Below are 21,478 nucleotides of genomic sequence, written 5' to 3' on the forward strand. Positions count from 1 at the left end.
AAATTAAAAAAAAAATTAGTGCACAAAAAATATTTAAATAATATTATTTAATAAATAAAGAAATTTAATTTAATTACTTCATTAATTTAATTTAATTTAATTAATTCATTAATTCGTTAATTTAATTAATTAATTTTTTGATTTATTTAATTATATTATATAAATCTTTTCTTGAAATTTAATTTTTATTTATTAATTAATTTAATGAACTAATTTTTTTAATTAACTTAATTATATTATTTAAATAATTTTTGCCTTTTTCTTGTATATTTTCATTAATTAGACATTTAATGTATTATTTTTCATAATTTTTTTTTAATTAACATACAATTTTTTGTAATTTAATTACTTTAATTACAATCTATATTTTCTTCAAAAATTTTAAATTCATTTAGTTCGGAGTTGATATTCCTATATAAGCTTCAACTCTAAGCGACTTTCAATTTACCTCCACATTTTCCTAACTAAATCACCTGAAATTCCCCCTCTCCACTCCTTTTTATCCCTCCGAATTTCCGTTTTATCCCCTCCTCAACCACCTTTACCCCACCTCGTCAACGTTGTACTCACCTTCGCATTGCATTGCACAACCTCACTGCCACAGCTGCCATTTTAAATGGTGCAGGTGCAGGTGGTGGTGGTGCCTCTAATGGTGGTAGGCCTCCTCCAACCAACCATAAATGTCACATTGATTTATGTCGCATGCGATATTCATATTGGATGCGCTCGCAGTCAGCCGTCTTTATTATTCGCGCAAATATGCTGCGGTATGCAATTTTCACCAACTGCCGCCCGGAGCTGACTCTCCTTTCCTGTTGCGCTCCTCGCATTGTGCAACGTCGCCTTGTCGGCTTCCTTATGTCGTCGTGTGCAATTGAAATATGGATATGGATTTGCAATTAAATGCTCATCTGACAAATATGCTGCGGAAATATGGAGTCAAACGAGGCGCATTTTTGAAATGCACACAAAAAGGAATTGTTGGAGTGTGGGTTTAAAATATGTAGCGGAAGTTGGCTACTGACTGTAGCAAATAATATGGGACAATATTTTATAGCTTAAAATATTATGGCAATGAAAGTAAAGAATTGGGTTGATCTGGAGTTGAAAAATTAAATAGTAAGCTTTTGTGAGCTTTTATACCTGAATTTTTGGCACGATATATTTGTAATCAAAATAATATAGTATTAAAGTTACTGAAATTATTCTATATATACATAAATATGTATGCACCGACTTGTTAACGCGTTCTGTATCTCTAAAAGAGCTTCCGAGCTTATAATTGGTGACTTCTTTCTGGAAAATTAATTTTTAATTTAATTGCTTCTATGAATTTCTATAATGCTCAATTATGGTGATACTGGAATATCAGCTCTGTAAATACAAAAGCTTGAAAGCTCCCAAGATTTAAAAATTACTTATTGCTTCAATTTCTAGTTTTCAATTTAGTATTCGATGCTAAGAATCTGAAAAATATTATCTCTAGTATCATATATAGTAAGCTTTAAAGCTTTTAAATTAACACTGTAACAAATATTTTTTATAGAAATTCTGAACACAAATTATATAAAGAACGCTGTCATGACAAAGCTTTCATGGTAATGTGCTTTACTGCTGAAGAGCTTTCATGCTAACCGGGACCTCTGCAGAAGAGCTGTCATGTTAATAAGCTTTCATGCTAATGAGCTTCCACGCTAATGAGCTTTCAGAACTCATTTCCGGAAAAATTTCACATTCTCTTTGAAAACTAAAGTTTGCATCTTCGGAAAATTTTCACTTTCTCTTTAAAAATTGAAGTTTTCAATCATCTTGTCATGATCCTATCTTCTCTTTGTGAAAAATTGAAGTCTCTCTAAATTACAACTTCCAAAATGTTTGGTTTTATATTTTTTGTCCTTTTTTAATTTGATTTACAGATTTTACTTAATAAAAATAATTTGTCTATAATTTTTCAAAATCTTTTGAATTTGTTTTTGAAGTTTGGTTTGGAAAATAATTATTATCGCTCGCATTTCTTTTACCAAATGGTTTTTTTCGAAGCTTCAGTTTCTCTGTGTTACAAATTTAAGTTCTACGCAAATACGAAATTTCAAATTTTTTTTCAAAAACCTTTTTTTATTTTTTTATTATTTTTATTTTTTTTATTGTTTTTATTTTTGTATATTTTTATATTTGAACTAAAGGTTTTACTTAATTAAATTAATATTTTCAAATTCTGTGTTAAAAACTTGTTGTTCGTGTTTCTTTCACTAGTTTTTATTTAATTGTCTTAAGCAAATTTTCAAAATTTGTTGGAGCTGTTTTTTAAAGTTCTTTCTAAGAAACAAATTAATTTTGTTGGAAAAGGTTATCTGGGAAAAAATTATATTCGAAAAAGTCGTTTTTTTTAAATTTTTTTTTCTAAAATGCTGTTTTTGAATTTAATTTTTTTTTAACAGTCGTTTTTAATTTTAAAAAAGTTTTCGGTTATTTTTTTTTAGAAAAGTTGTTTTTAGTGTTTTTTTTTGAAAAAGTTGTTTTTGATTTTTTTTTGTAAAAAGTTTCTTTAAAAAAAAATTGTTTTAATTGGTTCTTGAGCAAAAATTGTTTTTGGAAAAAAAAATATTTTTTGGAATAAATTGTTTTTTTTTAATTGTTTTTGGAATAAAGTAGTTTTTTAAAGTCGTTGTGTGTTTTGTTTTTCTGAATTTTTGTTTACATGATAAATATCTTGTGCATGATAAATATTTTGTGGCAACAACAATCCAATTGAAATTTCTTCATATACTGTGCTAAAGTATTTTCTGTTGTTATTCATTGTTGTTGTTGTTATTTTTTGTAGTTGTTGCTATTTGTCAATTTACAGCTGTAAAAATACACACGCTTGACAAGTTTATTTTGCTGTTTGCTGGCAGCACTGAGATCTGTCAAAATAGCTCAAAAACGGCAAAGCAATAAACGAAATTTGACAACCTAAAAAAATATACATACATACATATGTATATACCAGATATATATTGACATTCTTACATATAGGAAATTTCATATATTTGCTGCAGCTTCAAACTATTTTTTCAGAAAAAATAAATTTCTTTTGAATTTAGCGAAAATGAAAATATTTAAGTGTGGCACGAAAGGAAATAGAAGACGGAACTGACAATAATGGAAATGCATAGATTCGCGTAAAATTGCACCCGATTTGAGATTGCAACATTTTTACGTTTTATTAAATATTTTTTTGTGCCTGTGCCGTCTGTGCGCCTTCTGCTTCCGCCTCAAATCAATTCGCAACTGTGTCCACATATTTGCAAAATAATTTGCTGCGTGCCAAAAGCAACAACAGCAACCACTAACAATCATCGATTACAAAACGTGTAGAAGAAAAGTGGCGTTGAAATCGAAAATTTGCGAAAAGTTGCAGCAGCAGCGTCACGCCAGCTTGTCAGCGCACACAACAGTGTGTCAGTGACGCCAAAAATTGCAACAAAAACTTGTTGTAGCTGCAAAACTCCAGCTGGTACGCTTTTTAAATGCGCGCTATGCTATTTCAAAAATATTGACGCTACTTGAGCGCTGAAAACTCGTATTTGTATATTACAATAACAAAAATCGCACGCGTTGGCACCCCAAAACTCAGCTATAATCCCCACGGTTGCTTTCATTGCCGCCTGCACATTGACTTTGACCGCTTAATCTGCTGTTTGTCATTAATTGAAAGCGCCAGCCGCGAAATACTGGTCTGGCAAAAAACAACAACAACAACGACTACGCAAACACACAACGCTATGGTTGCCAGTCAGCTGCATGGCTGTCATTGACGCGCCACCGGAAAATTTGTTTTTCCAAAGCGCGAAATCTCATTTGACACAAGAGGTCAATGCCAGCAGCACACGTAACGGTTTACACATTGCATTTGCGTAGGCGCGCACGCACATGTGCAAACGCGCGCTGCCTCCGCGCCGGTATGCGCTAGCAAAACACCTCACCAACCGCGCCGCGCGCGCTCCACCTCTACGCGTTTGCCGCGCTCTTACGCGGTCGCTGTCTTTTGCGTCCATCGCTTTCATATTTGCTTTTCCAACGCTTGGGCGCTGAATCCACAGGCGGTTTTTGCCGCGCGAAAAACACTTTAATTGCAGGCGCGAGGTCAATTTTGTTTTCCCATTGCGCAATATTATTTTATTTGCACTTTTCTTGTTTTTCAATCGTTTTTTTTTCAATGTTAATATTTTTAAATATTTTTTTCCCCCTATTTTTTTAATAATTTTGTTATGCTTGCCCATGTTATATCCGTACAAGTATATTCAATTATGTGCACTATTGAAAATCAATTTAGTGTATTTTTATTTATTTGCGCCCTTTGGCATGAGTCGGCGCAATTTCGCTCTTCATCGCTTTATTTCCGAGGCGGGAATTTACGAATTTATTCATAAATTTATTTTTATCACACTGAAATGCGTGTGTGTTGCCATAAAAAGCACTAGAGCTATGTAAATTGATTGATTTTATTTCGCTTTTTACGCAAATTATGCAGATAAGCGTGAATATTTCATTTGCCGCGTGTGCTGAGGGCATGTAAATTTTTTTAAAATAAATTTTTTGTTAATTGGAGGAAATATAAAAAATATTCTGAATATGATTTACTCGATTCAATAAATACTATCAGACATCTATTTGCTATTCAGATATAAAGGATTCCTTAATCCGCTTCTAAAGGAAATGTCATTTATTTGAAGAGCGAGGCATGAAGAGAGGTGAGAGGGTGGAAAATGCCTTCCGGTCGTCTTCTGTCGCGTCGTTGTATAGGCATGACGGCTCTTGAACTTTTCCCATTCTGTGGAGGTACTTTTGAAGTAACTGTACCAGTTAACAGCCGAGTTGTGTAAAAATCGACTTCTCCGAATTTACGGCTTGTCCATAAGTTTAGATCTTTTATTAGCCTGGCCGTTCATCTACCGCGACTCTCAATCCCTTATCTTCGTTGCCATGTTATTTTTGAATCTTTCTTTATTTGTTCTATTGCGCTCTTGCTATTTTCGGATGCCTTCTTTAACTCCCACAGCTTTTTTCCTTTCGTAGGCCAGTAGGTCAATTGGGGCATTTCCGCTTTTAACTAATATTATATCACCTGACACTGTTCGGTAGGCTGCGGCAAACTCTTATTATGGTGCGGTGCACACTGGTCACTTGTTTTACGTTGATTATTCTTTTTAACTGGTCACTTGTCTTACGTTGGTTTTTCTTTTTTAAGCACATCTGCCCAAATCTCTGCTCCGAGTAGTAAGACGCTGGCGGTTATTGACATTAAGAGCTTTCTCTTTTCTTAGCTGCAGCAACTATATTGGCCATTAGTCTGCTGAGTTGGCAGCTGATTTTCACTGCCATTCCTGCAGCGTGCTGGATTTGTACCTAGAGAGTTAGGTTGGGGTTCAGTCTTATGCCTAGTTAGTTTACTGCTTTTCGTGTTCTAACAATTTCAGTCGTTTGCATACTTTCTTTTCGAGGTGTATATGTTTATTTGTAAGCAGTTGTATCTCAATTTTTTCCTTAGAGAGCTGGAGGTTGTGTGAGTCGAGATTTGCTTTCGCCCGTCTCATGATCTAATTAAGCTTTCTTCACGCTTCTACTGTGTCTCATGTTATAATTAGTGCTGCAATGCCGTCCGCGTAGCCAATTTAGTACATTTCGTCTGCCATTTCCAGATTTTATATAGCGTCGTAGCTGATGTTCCACAAGTCTGGGCCTAGAATGCATGTTTGATCTCTTGACATGACCGCAAACTGTCGTGATCCCTCTCTAGTTTGGTATAGCAGTTTTCTGTTAATAAGGTAACACGACGCACCACAGCTCTGAGGTAATGAAGGAGATCTAGTAGCGAATCGGGGAATCCTTTATAGCTCGACTTGCAAATAACTAGGCTAACTAGAAAGTATTTTGTACAATAGTGATGACTTCCGCAAGAAAAAACTCAAACAAGTTGAAGCTGCAACACATATGTGCAAAATATTTGAATTTAATAGTCAAAAAATGGACACAAAATGTAATGAAAAATATCATGGTTAGAACTGGCTACTCTTTCCGCAAGACGAAACTAGCAAGAAATTGTACTATACAAAGTCTCACTGGGCTTGTTAAGTGAAAAGGTGGACTCCATCCTTGAGGATTATCTTCCTGGGTGCACAATGCAATGTTGTGCAGCCGACATTACCAAGAAAATATACTTATGAAAAATGGATTCAAAGTCCCACTGGGCTGCAAAAGTGTATGGGAGGCTTTCATCTTTAAAGAGTAACTTCGAAGGAGCAAAATAGAATGGTATACAGACGGCTCGAAAACGGCAGATGGAATCGGACCACGTCAAACTGTCAGTGCCCAAGTTTTCAAGCTGCGGTCGGTCTATGCCATTAGCAGAGGTGCAGAAATTATACTAGAGAAAAACGTTCACGGCGAACCAACTGTCACTCTCAGCAATTTGTTCGGAGATTGTAGCATTGATTTGGATATGAATTCGGGTAAAATTTCCTGAAGATATTGCGACCAATAAAAAAGTTTTCCATACAAGTAATTGATTCCGAGTGTTCAGTTTGTATGACAGCTATATGCTATAGTGCCATATAGCGCCAAGAAAAAAACAGGCTCTTGCAGAGAAAAGGTCTAAAGGTTAAAGTATGTCAAATTTCAAATCGATAACTCGAAAACTGTGTCATTTATACATACATACATAGTTGAAACATATATGTATATTTTTTTTTTATTATTATTTTTTTTAAATTAGGTATTATTTTTTAATTATTTTTTTTAATTACTGTTTTTTAATTTTTTTTTAAATAATTTTTTTTTTAATTATTTTTAAATTATTTTTTTATTATTTTTTTTATTTTTTTAATTTTTTTAATCATTATTTTTTAATTAATTTTTTTTAATAATTTTTTTTCAATAATTTTTTTAAATTATTTTTTTAATTATTTTTTATATTTTTATTTATATATATATTTTTTTTAATTTACTGAAATCGCTTCCGCCATCAATTCAACACCATTCACGGTTTTGTATCAACTTTATTACGGCAGCTCATCGAAGTGGTGGCACCAACATGTCCAGCTTGAGCGCGAAAGCGTGTAAACGCGTTCAATGCCCGCCAACGGTGTAACGGAAAGTATCGAAAAGTGTATAACACAGCCATACACAGCTAGACATGGAACAGTATTATAAAGGAAAATACCGGAAAATTAAGCGAAAGACGGCGAAAGTGGGGTGAACAATGCGGCATGTGGCAGGCAACACGTAAAAGTATGGAGTTGTTGCGACATTTGCATTTTTCGCTTTGGCCTCAAAGCAAGAAGCTGCGCAGCGGTGGACAAACTTGTACAACAGCATGCGCTTGTGTATGTGTCTGTACACATAATGCATCTTGCAACACATGCGCTTAATTGCCAACAACAAATTGGAGCAGGTTTTTCACGCGACAGGTTGTTAGGGGAGGGAAAAGCAAACTGCCACTGCTGCCACAAACACACCCGAGCAACAACGTACAACTGACGTATGTGAAAAACGCAACTGCAACGCGGTGGAAAATGCTTGTGGTGCGAGGGTTGGGGGGAGGGGTGACGTGGCGGCAGCAGAAAACAGCGTTTTTACCTGTTAACACACGTCTGGTGGCTGGCTTGCAACATGTCGCTGCATGGCCAAGATAAAAGTGAAAATGGAGCGCGCAACTGTTTTTGCCACAACACAACAACAACAACTATTACTACAACCAGAAATAACTATATGTGCTTGTCGTTGCATGCGAAAAATGTTTATCAGTTGCGAATTTCCTTCAGCTTTGCGCTCCTTTATTTGCTGGCGTGTCGTTGGCGCGCTTGTTGCATAATCTGCGTACGCGTGCAACAGGAAAAAATAAACAACGTGATTGAAGGGGCATGCTCGTTTGTCGCTCCTTTGCTGATTTATTGTTGTTGTCATTTTTGTTGTTGTTTTCGTTTTTGTTGTTGTTTTCGTTTTTGTTGTTGTTGTTTTCATTTTTGTTGTTTTCGTTTTTGTGGTAGTTAACACGGTTGTTGCTATTGTTGTTGTTGTTTTCGTTTTTGTTGTTGTTGTCACTGTTTTTATTATTGTTGCAGTAGTTGTGTTTGTTGTTGTTGATTTTTGCTGCTATTGCATAAATGTTGCATATTTTGCAATAATATTATTGCCTTGCCGCGCGCAAAAAGTCAAACAAACAGAAGCCGGAAGATTTGTGGCAATTAAATGTACAACTTTGCCACCAGCTGCAAAAGTGACTTCTTCCACTGCTTTTGCTTCAACGTTGCCGTCGACTTATATGCGCATTCACATTTGTTTGTTATTGCTTTTACTTCGTCCGCTTCGTCTGCTTCAGCTTCCTCGGCGCTTTGGCTTCATGCGTTTATTTGCTTTCTACCGTTACTTTAGTGGAGTAAAAGTTGTTGTATTGTTGTTTTTGTGCAATCGCTGTGTTGCTTTTGTTGTTTGCGTTATTCGAGGACGGCAGTATGTAAATGTGTGGCGCAAATTTGCAGTGAAAGGTTCAAACGAGTTCATTCGTCTTCGTTGTGGTTTAATTTTTAATGTTCGGCGCTTACATAACGGGTTTCATATTTACATATTTAAAATGCTTCTACGATTATAAAAACTGTATGTTATGTTTTTGTTGGTAAAACAGTGAGTAATATCACTTAGAAATATTTCGAAGTGAAAGAAAGTATATTTTATTGAATTGTAATATATTTGAAAACTTTATAATCGCATTACAGAAAAGCTCCCTTAGATGGCGCTGTATTTCTAAAGGTATTTTTTGTCATACGTCGACGTTCTCATATGAAATATGCCGCTTTAACTACACCCTTGCAAATATTCTAAACAAAAACTGTACGATATGTGGCGCTGTAGCGAAGATATTTCATGATAGCCAACTGTTTGTTGTCTGAAGCTTGTGATTTCAGCGACATTTGGTTTCAACAAGGCGGCGCCACTTCCCCCCACATCGCATCAATCAATGGTTTTATTGAGCGAACACTTCGGTGAGCAGATAATTTCGTGTTTTGAAACGGTCGATTGACCAACATGATCGTGTGATATCGCACCGTTAGACTTTTTCCTCTGTGGATATGTAAAGTCGTAACGTAACATATATGCGTATAATCCCGCTTTGATTCAAGCCATGCAGCAAAACATCACGCGTGTCATTCGCCAGTTACCAGTCGAAATGTTCAAACGAGTCATCGAAAATTGGACTTAAAACGATGAACTTCAAAAAACAAAAAATCCTAAAGAATGTTTTTCCTTGATTTGTTGCTGGGAAAAGCGATTAGTTGCACGAAACGAGCTCCCTCAGAAACAGCCTCGTTTGTCGAAGCTGAGGCATTTGTTGGCAGTGGCATTTTTTTTACTGTCGCTTTCCTCTTTTCGTAGCACCTCTCGTAAAGTATAGAGGTCCTATCGAACTGATTGCCACAAGTTCTTTCGCCACGAGATCGGCTAGTTAATTTCTACTGATGCTCAAGGATCCATGCTAGTTTTCAACGACAGCCCTGTTTAGCATTTTTATGTACTTCAGTACCATTTTCAATTCAATAAATTGTTAACCAGTTGAATTCTAAACCAGAAAGCGTATTTACAACTTATTCGCCATCAGTTGTGTGTTCGTTTCGCCACTCTCTGTCAACTTCACCTTCATAAGCTATCGTCTATATAAGCACGTTTGCTGTTCATTATGAACGATTCATTTCTTTCCAATCCTTAACCTGCTTTTTTTCAATACCGTAAGCTCCTTTATTGCTTTCCATTGTTTGTAAGGACTAGAAGCCACATTTCCATAGTGCAACTTCTAGCCCACCTACACAGTGCCACACGCGCAGCCATCACTCTTTTAACACCACCTTAAAGCACGCCCGACTTGCAGCCGTGAATTTAAAGCGAGCTTTCGCCAACAGAAGCGTCATTAAACGCATGGTTGCATTTAAAAAATCCGCCAGTGTTATAAAAATTCCTGACGTACACGCATGCGAACACGCACACACGTATAGCAAGGAGCAAGTATTTTTTCGCAGTGCGTTTGAAGTGCTCGCGCCTGTAATCAACGCGCGAGCCGCAGCGGCAGCCCACAACTGTTTTAGTGCTCCACTGCAGCGAAGCCGCTGCTGCAAAGTGCAATGCATATGACTTGAATAATATTTTATTAATGCTTTCACAACTTCGGCGGCTGCTGCTGCTGCATTTCAGTGCTCAGTGCTCGGTGCTCATTGCTCCGCCTCTTCGGCGTAAGCGTTGTGCTCATTTTGTACGCAGTGCGCGCGGCGTGCTTGAGGCGCTGTGGTGTTGAAGCGATTCTTTTTGTGTTCGCAGCGGCGAATTCAATTAAAAAACTCATTAAATTGCACAACTGCTGATGACTGGCGCTTGAGATGCTCTTCGAGGCGCTAACACGGGTGCGTGTGCTTGTATGTATACGTGTGTGTGTGTGGGTGTCTAAGCAAATAGTTTTTTTTTATAATAATTCGGTCGCAGTTTGAGCGCCAGGAATTTAGCCGCAATTGTGTTTTCCCTGCTTTCTTCTTTCTCTTCTTTTTCTCTCTCCTTTCAACACTTCTAGCCTGCAATTTGCTTAGCTTGCTGTCTTCGCCTCGAGAGCTGCTGCAACTTTTCATTTTCATTATTTTATTTGACGCTTGCAAGTTTAGTGGTTTTATTTAAATTTTCTTCAGATCAAAGCATGATTATTGCGCTGTCAGACATTTAACTGTAAAATGCAGCGCGCTAAAGTATTTGCGCGTGTTTGTGCGTACTTTTTTCAAGGCGTTAATTTCATCACAAAGGCAGTGAAGCGGCAACTTGAGGTTTCTAGACAACAAAAGGTGTCGAATTAATAAGTGCTTTGCATTTCGGCATGCCGTACAGTGTATCGATAGTGTTGAAATTTAGTTTTAGTAGACATTATAATAAAACAGCAAACCAAAAAAAAAATTAATATGCAGTTGAACTTCCATAACTCGAAGTTCTTCATAACTTGAACTCTTTAATTTGAGTTCTATTAAATTTTATACAAATTCCATGCCATAACTCGAAGTCTCTCTAACTCGTATTTTTTTGTGGATTATAGCCATTCGAGTTAAGGAAGTTCAATATAGTACTTCGGCAGCGATGTGGTAATGCCTTAAAGCCTTTAGTTTGATATATATGTAATTAATTAGTGCGATAGTAAGTTCTTTTTTTTTACATTTTCATGATACTTTCTTCTGCGCGTCTAAATGTGGGCAATATTCCATGTATTCTATTCAATAAAATACTACTGAAAAAATTAAAACTGTAGAAATTGTCTCAAGCTTTGTTGGGCTTCGCTCATTTTTTTATATTTTCGCAATATTTCCTTCAGCGTGCCTAAATGTAGGCAATATTTCATGTAATATATTACATAAAGTAATGCTGAAGAAATGAAGAAAACTAAAGAAATTCTCTAAAACTTTATTGGACTTCGCTCATTCTGCTGTTTTTTACATTTTCGCGGTATTTCCTTAAGCGCCTAAATTTAGACAATATTTCGTGTGTTCTTATTGCAAGCAAATTAAAATTATTTTTAGTACTCTTTTAAGACAAACAACAAGATTGGAGAATTTTTTTCATTTCCGCGGAATTTCCTTCAGCGCGCCTAAATGTAGGCAATATTTAATATTTTTTTATTGTCAGCGAATAATAATTGTAATTAATACTCACCCTAAATTAAAGAGTCAATTATATATGTACCTATGTATATATATGTGCATTATTATACATATGTATTTCTGGAATATTCCCAGTGCGCCTAAAGGTAAACAATATTTGATTGTTTTAGGCAAATAAATAAAATAATAAGTATTTTTAATACAATTTTAAAGCAGAGAGTCACATAAGATATTTTTTTGGCATTTTCAGGATTTCCTTCAGTGCGCTTAAATGTAGGCAACATGTAATGTGTTTTATTGCCAGCTAATAATAATTGTAATTAATACTCCCCTAAAATCAAATTAGGATATAATTCCAAATCAATTATTAATCAGTTTCCGGTTTATTTCTCGCAGTGCGCCTAAGTGTAGGCAATATTTAATGTGCTGTATTGCTAAAATATATATACATACATATGTATGTATATATATATATTTGACACATGTATATGCAAAAACGTATTTTCTTACCACACAAGTGATTGTAAAGGCTTTAGAAAGTTTCTTTCTCTAACCATGCGTTTCTTTCCAAGCTCTATATTTCGCTTAGGCAGTTTTGAAAAATAAATATATCTTCCTTCCCTTTTTCGCTTCGAAAATGTTTGGGGCAAAATTACACCGCAAATCTCGTAATTAGTTCATATATTTTTTAACGCAATAATTTTCACATTTAACGCAGCGAAAGTCTTTTTTTCGGCACGCCGAAATGTATACTACATATTTTATGTTCAACTCGATTAACGGCAATGTATTTGCTGCATTTTATTTTTTTTATCATAAAATGATATTTTTACTCAATTCGTCAAAGTTTCACAAATTAATCGCCTACTTTTATAAACTCGCCTAAATGTATGCAAAATTTCATTACATGCATATGTAGATATAAAATTTTATACCAAACATGATACATATGTATATGCGTAATTAATAAACATATTTTGCCTTTGAAAACTATTATACAGCCAAGCTATTTATACGATAGCGCCTAAATGTAGGCAACAAAGGTTTAAACGCCTTGCGTATGGTTTATTATTAGCTGTTCATGCTGTAAAAATAATACGAAGAGAACAATTTTTATAGAAATGATTCTATGAACTATTTTTTTCTGAAATTTAATTATTTTATATAATTTTAGCTATATTTGTTCCACAAAAAAGTCAATATATATACATATACTGTTAGTATAACTCCAATTAAGAATTCCTCGCCAATATTTCAATTATTATTATATTTTAATTTTTTTCATTATTTTCTACCATAAAACAACCACTGTGCCCATGAAATAGTTTTGCCAAAGCCAATCAAGAATGTTTAGCAGTCGCTAATAATGCATTTAGCTCTCGCCTTAGGCAAGCAAATTTTCTAAAATATGTACTATCACTGCATTAGAAGCATCTCTGGCGATCACACTGCCCTCTCTCTCACTCCTAGTCGCCTACTGCTGATAAATTAAAATTCCCTCGATTATGTCGCAAACGAGTTGACCGTGCACAGACGTTGCACGATCACGACGACTGTTGTCACTTGCAACAACAAACGCAACAAGCACCTAGCACCGAGTCTTGAAAGCAAAAATTGTTGTGAAAACTGCGAATTTGTCATTTGTCAACGTGTCGGCGGCGCAGCGCTGCGCTGACAGTGACAGACAGCCAGACAGGAAGATGTTTACATTTCGAATGCCGAACAACATGCAGATAATCATTACTAGAATTTCAGCATTTTGTTGTTATGTTGTAAATTGTAAATACTAAAGATAGCTTGCGTTATTTTAGTTTGATGCTGCAGCGCTGTTGTTGTAGGGAAAGAAAATTTTAGACAAAAATAAATTAAATAAAAAACGAACAGTTGCGAAAGTAAAGCCAGAAAACGCTTTGAGCTGTCTAAAAATAGCGCTCACCCTGTGTCAGGGTACTTAAGCCAAATCAATTAAAAAATAAAAAAAGACAAATTCAAAAGGAATAAATTATCAGCTTAAAAATAATTATTATTTTAAAAAAGAATAAACAAATAAGAATTAATTTAATTAATAAAAATTAAATTAAAATTTATTTAAGAAATTAAAATAAAATTTAAAAGAATTATTATTAAAAGTAATAATTAATTCAAAAAACTAATAAACTAATAAAAATTACAAAAATATTTAAATTAATCAAAAATCGAAATAAATAAAATTTTAATTACAAATCAAATTAAAAAATAATAAATTAATAATTAGCTTAGAAATAATAATTAATTAAAAAAAATAACTAATCAAAATTAAAAAAAAAAAAATTATTTAAATAATTAGCTAAAAATTTAGTTTATAAAAAATTAAATTAATTATTATTTTTTTATTTTTTTTTTATTTTTTTATTTGAATGTGTGAAAGCCTGACTTTTTTCAACCACAGCTACCCAATTTTTTTTTAAAAACCCTAGAATTAATCCCGTTTCATCCGTCCTGAAGGTGTACATTCGCAAAGGTTATTTATTTTTCATCTCATCATCCTCCTCGCATGCTCTGCATTCCATCCATATACAAGTACCTCATTAATTTTCATTAGTTAAAAAAATATAATTGATTAAAGAAAATATTTATTAATTAAAAATTAATTGAAACTAATTTATTAAAAATAAATAAATTAAAAAAATAATTTAAAAATAATAATTTCAAAAATAATTAATTAAAAAAAAAGTAATTAAATATTGTTAAATTAATTAAATAAAAATTAGTTAAAAATAATTAGTTTAAAAAAAATTAAAATGGAAATTAGAAAATAAAAAAAATAACAATTTTTAGCAGAAAACTATGCCTTATCGCCAGTCACCTTTTCTCACAGACCCTGCTGGCAACGTCAACGGTATCAAGGGCACCTACAATTTTTCAAAATGCAGCACTGATTATTAGAGTATAATAAATTCTGTAAATAAACATTATTTTCTATTTATTTATTAAAAAAAATATCGCTGCAAAAATAAATTCTAATAAAAAACCCAACTGGAGACTTAAGCTACTTAAGAATCTTACCAGATATACTACATACACACTTATATGTATACATTTTTTTAGTGCACCTTACACTTAATTATTTGAAAACTGCCATTTCACCCATTAATATTTGAATTATTTATGCATTCTCACGCCTTCTCAGAACTAGTAAGAGAAAAAAATTATCTTTGCGCCCAAAAGTATGCAAGAGCTGCATTTATTGTTCAGTTTTAATTCTTTTCAGTTGTTTTTTATTATTATGCTAGCTGCCTTGAGCGCTCTCAACTATTTTTTAGCGCCACAGCTGCCTAGCTTCGCATGCAACTTTCTTATTTCCAACACTTTGTCGCCGAAAAAACTTTTCACTTAACGCCGTAAATCATTGCCAGCGTTGCAAAAGACATTTGCGGCATCAAAGTGATGAATTAACGGGCATATTTGAGATGGTTGCAATAAAAAATTAAATTAAAAAGTGCTACAAAAACTTAAATGATGAAAAAACCAGCACACGCAAAGAAAAATACACATACAAGCATACATATGTATATGTGATCAGCGAAAGCTTACCCTCAAATGACCTTAAAAAGCACTTATGCTTCCATACTTTCTTAAAACTTTTCACTTATGAAGGTGACGAAGTGATTATGAAAGAGACGGTGTGTTTAAATGGATGTAAAGGGTGAAAATTTTACTTTTGTTTAAGAAAAAAAGCTTTCACATGCTTACAAAAAGCTGAAGAAAATTATATTTATCTTTGCCACCACTTGCTAAGTGAAATAAAAACTTAAATTAAATGTGTGCGCCAAAAAAACGGAATTAAAGTGTGTACCATTTGTAAAGAAAGTTCATGTGCATATCTTGTGTTGAATTAAAGCAGGCGGCTAACCGCAGCTTATGAGCTTTCGACATAAGTGTGATATAAGCACATACATATGTTCTTAGTTCATAGCTCATGTATGGTACATATGCATATTATATTTGCCCTTAAACTCGGTAGGTGTTGAAACTCATTAACGTTGTAGTGCCCTGCTGAAGTAGTGACTGGAAGCGGCCTTTGAGAGCTTTCGAAAAACGGCTTGATCTCTCATACTTACATTAAACATTAATGTTGTTATATATGTTGTCGGGTTTCGTGGTTTTGAAGAGCCTAAAAAAGCACAACAAACTAGCGGAAACCACAAAAAAGGTCAAAACGTGCTACGAGCTTAAACGGACAAAAAATGGAAGCTTAAAAGCTTTAGTGCTTATTTAAAGCAGAAAAAAATATTTTGTAACAACAGATATGCACGTTGGGATTATTTAGAGTATTTATAGTGTATTTTGGCAAATGCTTGAACAGCCAGCGCTATGCTTGAACACTGATTTCAAATGATTGAAAGTAATTTATTTGCCTAAAATTACTCTAAAATGCCTCATCTGTAACGTTTTGTGTAAATTTTCGCACCGAGAGCTGCAAGTGGTATGCCTGATCACTAATTTCTAATAATTGATAGTGTCATATGCATTTGAAAGATTTGCAACCATAAATATGCACGTTGGGATTATTTAGAGAATTTTTAGTGTATTTTGTCCAATGCTTGAACTGCAGGCGCCATGCTTGAACATTAATTTTTAGTGTCTGATAGCACAATATGTACTAAGAATTACTTTAAAATGCTTCAACCCTAAATTTTTTGGTAAATTTTCGTACCGAGCGCTATGATTGAACACTAATTTCAAATAATTGTTAACGCAATATGCATTTGAAAGATCTGCAATCTCAGATATGCACGATGGGATCATTTAGAAAACTTTTAGTGTATTTTGATAAATGCTTGAACTGCAGGCGCTATGCTTGAACACTGATTTTAAGTGATTAAAAGTAAAATATATGTACATAGTATATGTATAATTACTTCAGTACTAATGTATTGGGTAAAGAGATCGTAAACAAGCGGATTTGTGACATGCTTGTTTATGATTGACTGTAAAAATACTACATTTTAACAAAAAATATTGTTTTAGCGCTTTCTTAATTAACATATCAACATCAAAGTTGTAAAAATTACCTATTTCGTAGCACTAATAGCTTATCAAGCAGCAGTTTCAAAAAAAAGGTTACGAGTGTTAAGGGATATTATTTATGGATTTTTGCTTAATCATCAACAACAATCATGTTTGCAAAAATTTATATTTACAATTCCATTATTTGTGAAGGCAGAATTAAATTTCGTATTTCCAAGCAATCATATGTTGCCCAATATCGTGCTTGAATGCTCGAAACGTGCTTCGATACATTTAATTTGAGGTTTATGCGTACTTTTCGGGTATGAAATTCTAAAATTTTGCAAAATTAGATAACTTGTTTGTTTGAACGGTTGAAAGCATGCTTGAATTATTAAAAGCTGTGTCGAATTTTTTTCTTTGTGATTTGCTGTTACACCAAATTGACCTAGTGTCAATAATTTTAAGATTAAGTGACATTTTATTGCTTGACAGCATGCTTGAATGATAAAAATCTTCATATAGTATTTTAAAATGCTCGAAACTTGCCACGACGTACTTGCTTTGAGATTTGTGCATATTTTGCGGCTATAAAATTCCAAAATTTTGCAAAATTATGTAAAATTTGTTTGCTTGAAACATGCTTGAATTATTAAAAGTTGAGTCGACTATTTTTCTTGCTTATTTTCTGTTACGTCAAATTGACTTAGTGACAATTTTGCAAGATTAAATGACATTTTCTTGCTTGAAAGCATGCTTGAATGATTAAAATCCTGGTGTACTATTTATTTCACGATTTTCTGCTATGACAAACAAATTTTTGGTCTTAATATGAAATCTAACAAATTAATACTCAAGCTTATTTGCTTCATAGCACGCTTGAACTCTACAAATATTGCTAATTATCGGTTTATCTCTACTTAAAAATATTAAACTCTAAAATTTTGCAAAATTAAGTAACTTTTTGTTGCTTGAAAGACTACTTAAATGCTTGAAAACATGCTTGAGGGCATGCTTGAATGATGGCGTCGTCTAGGATTTATTACTGCGCCAAACCGACTTTTGATCTCATTATAAAGTTTACACAAATTACAAATTAACACTAAATCTTGTTGCTTGATACAATGCTTGAACTCTAAAAATATTGCCAATTTTTAGATTATCTCTACTTAAAACTTTCTACATGCTAATTATTAAATTATTTGAGAATAGCGCCGCTAATGCTAAGCTCGAAACTTGTTCTTGCGTGCTTGAGCGTATGCTTGATAAGGCAATTAACACAATTTAAAGCTTTAAGCGACTGCCGAAGGTCAGCTTTGCAGTTTACAAATACATTTTCTGAATGCCTGCCTATATGAAGGCGATCAAACTACACTTATGTGACGCAATGCCTTCATTTTTTTTCGCTACTCAATACTTTGAAGCCTTTTGCGCTGCGCTATGCAATGCAATTTGAATGAAACGCCAGCTGTCAACAGCTGGTGACTTGGATTTAATGTACTTGAAAATAGAAAAAAGCCGATTACAGAGATTAGGTGATTTCCTTGACGCTTGGCATATGACCTACGCTACCAAATACGTACATATGCATAAATGCTACTTATGCCACATGTATGAGTGTATATGTGTGCCGTCGAGTTTTGCTGCTTAATGCAGGAATGCATCTGAAGCTTATGCAGGAAGTTTGATATCTTTACAACTCTTTTGATATGCACGCACACATACGCACCCAAACACACAGATACAGTCCTGTAAAGCTTCTCATCTAGCGCGGTGTCGCAACGTGGCGCACCCGATGAAGATGAATCCGTTCGTAATGACAAATGTGCGGAGTGAAAAGCACTCGACAGCATCCACCCACTGCCAGTTCAGCGCTGATGTGTACTTGCACAACAACAATAACAAGCAATCTGCATGCGCATATGTCGTTTATGCATGTGGATGAGTGTGGTTGTGTGTAAGCAGTTATTGCAATCATTGCAGCTTAGCTGTCTGTCGCGTGGCAGCTCTGTAATGGAAGCGCCTCCTACTTTAGACACACGTTGTGGCAAGGCTGTCCTCTTTCATTCTAGATTTTTCCCGCTATCCGTGCACACATTATACTCTCTTCCATGCCCACGCGCTTACTTCGTTGGCAATTGGGTCAAGTGTGCCACAGCAGCGGCCAAGTAAACACATGCAATTGTAGGCGCAATTCACACACACACACATAAGCACACATGCGGCAGTTGCGCACAAATAGAACAGGCGCTCCATGATTCGCTGCACACTTGAGCTGAAGTGTTGGAAACATTAGAAAATTGAGTTGTGAAAATAAATTTTTTCCTGCTTTTAGTTGTTACCTTGTGTTGCGCAGCATACCTTAAGGCGCATGCTATTAAAATAATGTATTTTTAATGCTATTTTATTCTAAAAATGTATATTTTTATATTCAAAACAATAACAAACGATGAACAGTTGCACCGAAGCTATAATACACTTAAAAAAAGACAGTTTCTGTACAAGAGCTTGATTTTTATTGTTCAGTTCGTATGGCAACTATATTCGGTTCGATCTGAAAAATTTCTTCAGATATTGTAACCTTGCCGTTGGCAATAATTCATGCCAAATTTTGTGAAGATATCTCTTCAAACAAAAAAGTTATCCATACAAGCACTTGATTTTAATCAATTCGTTTATATGACAGCTGTATGCTATAATGGCTCGATCTGAAAAATTTCTTCAGATATTTTAGCTTTCCTATTGAAAATAATTTGCGCCAAATTTGGCTAAGATATCTCATAAAATAAAAAAGTTTTCCATACAAGCACTTGATTTTCACCTATCAGTGTGTATAGCAGCTATATGCTATAGTAGTTCGATTTTAAAAAAATTTGTGGATATTGTAGCATAGCTATAGCTAGTAATTCATACCAAATTTCGTGACGATAGCTCATAAAATAAAAAAGTTGTTCCATACACGGACTTGAGTTTGACCGCTCAGTTTGTATGACAGCTATATGCTAAAGTGGTTTGATATCGGCGTTTTCGACAAATAAGCAGCTTCTTGTGAAGTAAAAAGTGTGTGCAAAATTTCAAATTAAAATCTCAAAAACTGAGTGACTAACTCGCGTATTTACAGACAGATGAACGTGGCTAAATCAACTCAGCTCGTTACGCTAATTTATATATTTATATACGTATTTATTATATATGTATATTTATTTTATTATATTTTTTCCTATATTTAATTTCTTTATATACCCTGTTTATTAAAAAAAACAGCATTTTATCTGCTTATCAAAACTCATTTCTTCTTTTCTCTCTCTTTTCAGGTAAGTTTCAGCAAAATAGTTTCATAACTACCACCACAAATAGTACTAGTAAGTACACATTTTTCTATTACACTTATTAAAAGAAAATATTAACCAGAATTACATAAGTATATAAGGCGATTTTTCATTTGAAATTTAGCTCGAATTAACAGCTGACGTTTGTATTGCCCAGTGTGACTGCGTGTAGCAAAAAGCATGAAGTTTAAATCGTTGCATGCATTTTGCGTATAATAATTCAACTTATTTTCGTACGTTCTTTAATTTTTTACACACAATTTATGTTTAAAAACAAAGCGTATATTTTCATACTGCGCCTAAAAATGTGCCTATTATTGTTTGATAAATTTTATTGAAGCATAATTTTAGGTGATGTGCCTTTTAAATATCATTTAGTACAGTTTTTATTTTAATATTACTTTGGAAATTATTTTCATTGATTATCATAGCGGCAAGTTGATTTCATCATTAAAACTTTTTGCTTCGTGGTATACTTTTAGGCGTTTTGATTTTTGACATTTTTTATTTTAGTTTTATAAATTAATTTTAAAATATTGAATTGAAAAAATTGTTAATTTTTTCGTATTTTTTTCGGGATCTTACATCGTGCTATACTTTTAGGCGATTTGCCTTTGGAACTAAATTTGTTTTTTTACTTATATTTTTTTAATTTTTTGTTTGTGTAAATATAAATTAGTTACACTATTTGAAATTTGAATATTGAAATTTTGAGGTATATCTTTAGGCGCTAAGTACACAAATTTCATATTTTGACTTGAATAACTGATATATGATATAAAAATATTTGATACTTCTTTGTGTTTAGCTGTATTATAAAAATAAGAAAATTAAAATAAATGAGATTTTACAGTTTGAAATCTTACTTACTTATATACTTTTAGGCGATTTAACTAAAGTTTTGTTTATTTAAATTAGTTTAAAAATTATCTTCATATTTTCGTTTGGGCTAATATAAATTGTTTAAACTAAAATTTCCATTTGAGGTATACCTTTAGGCGCTAATCAAATTTAAAGATATTTGATACCTTATGTTAAGTTGTATTATTAAAATTAGAAAACTAAAAAAACGAGAATTGCGCATAAAATGTTACAATTGGTTTAATGTTTGTACAAGTTGCTTTTGCCGTAAAGCATACTTTTTGGCGATTTTCCTTTTGATATATATGTTTTATATGTTAAATTTTTTACCCTAAATAGTTCGTATAATATTTTAGAACGTTTCTTATGTGTCTACAAGCTGCTTCAGCTGTTCGAAATTGTACTTCGAAGCATACTTTTAGGCGTTTTATCTTTTAAGTGACATATTTATAAAGTATACAGCAACATTCATGTATTTGTAAATTTTTTATATATAATTTTGGACATTTTTTGAAGTGCTGTAACGAAAGCTTGGAATTTTTCTTTATTAAAAAGTTCATAATTAAATATTTTAAAGTGTGGAAAAATTGAGTAACAGTAAATATTTTTTTAGTTTGCAAAATGATAATATTTATAAATATA

At 33.4% G+C, this 21,478-nt stretch overlaps 1 protein-coding gene across 1 annotated transcript in view; it reads left to right on the forward strand.

Moving 5' to 3' along the window:
- LOC120771104 (heterogeneous nuclear ribonucleoprotein L) overlaps nucleotides 1–21,478 on the forward strand; it is a 300,298-nt gene that overhangs the window by 219,780 nt on the left and 59,040 nt on the right. Inside the window, 1 exon segment of the mRNA XM_040098946.1 lies at nucleotides 19,961–20,008. Within this exon segment, the coding sequence (XP_039954880.1) occupies nucleotides 19,961–20,008 (48 nt within the window).

This window comes from Bactrocera tryoni, chromosome 3 (assembly GCF_016617805.1).
Source record: "Bactrocera tryoni isolate S06 chromosome 3, CSIRO_BtryS06_freeze2, whole genome shotgun sequence".
In the NCBI taxonomy this organism is placed as follows: Eukaryota; Metazoa; Arthropoda; class Insecta; order Diptera; family Tephritidae; genus Bactrocera; species Bactrocera tryoni.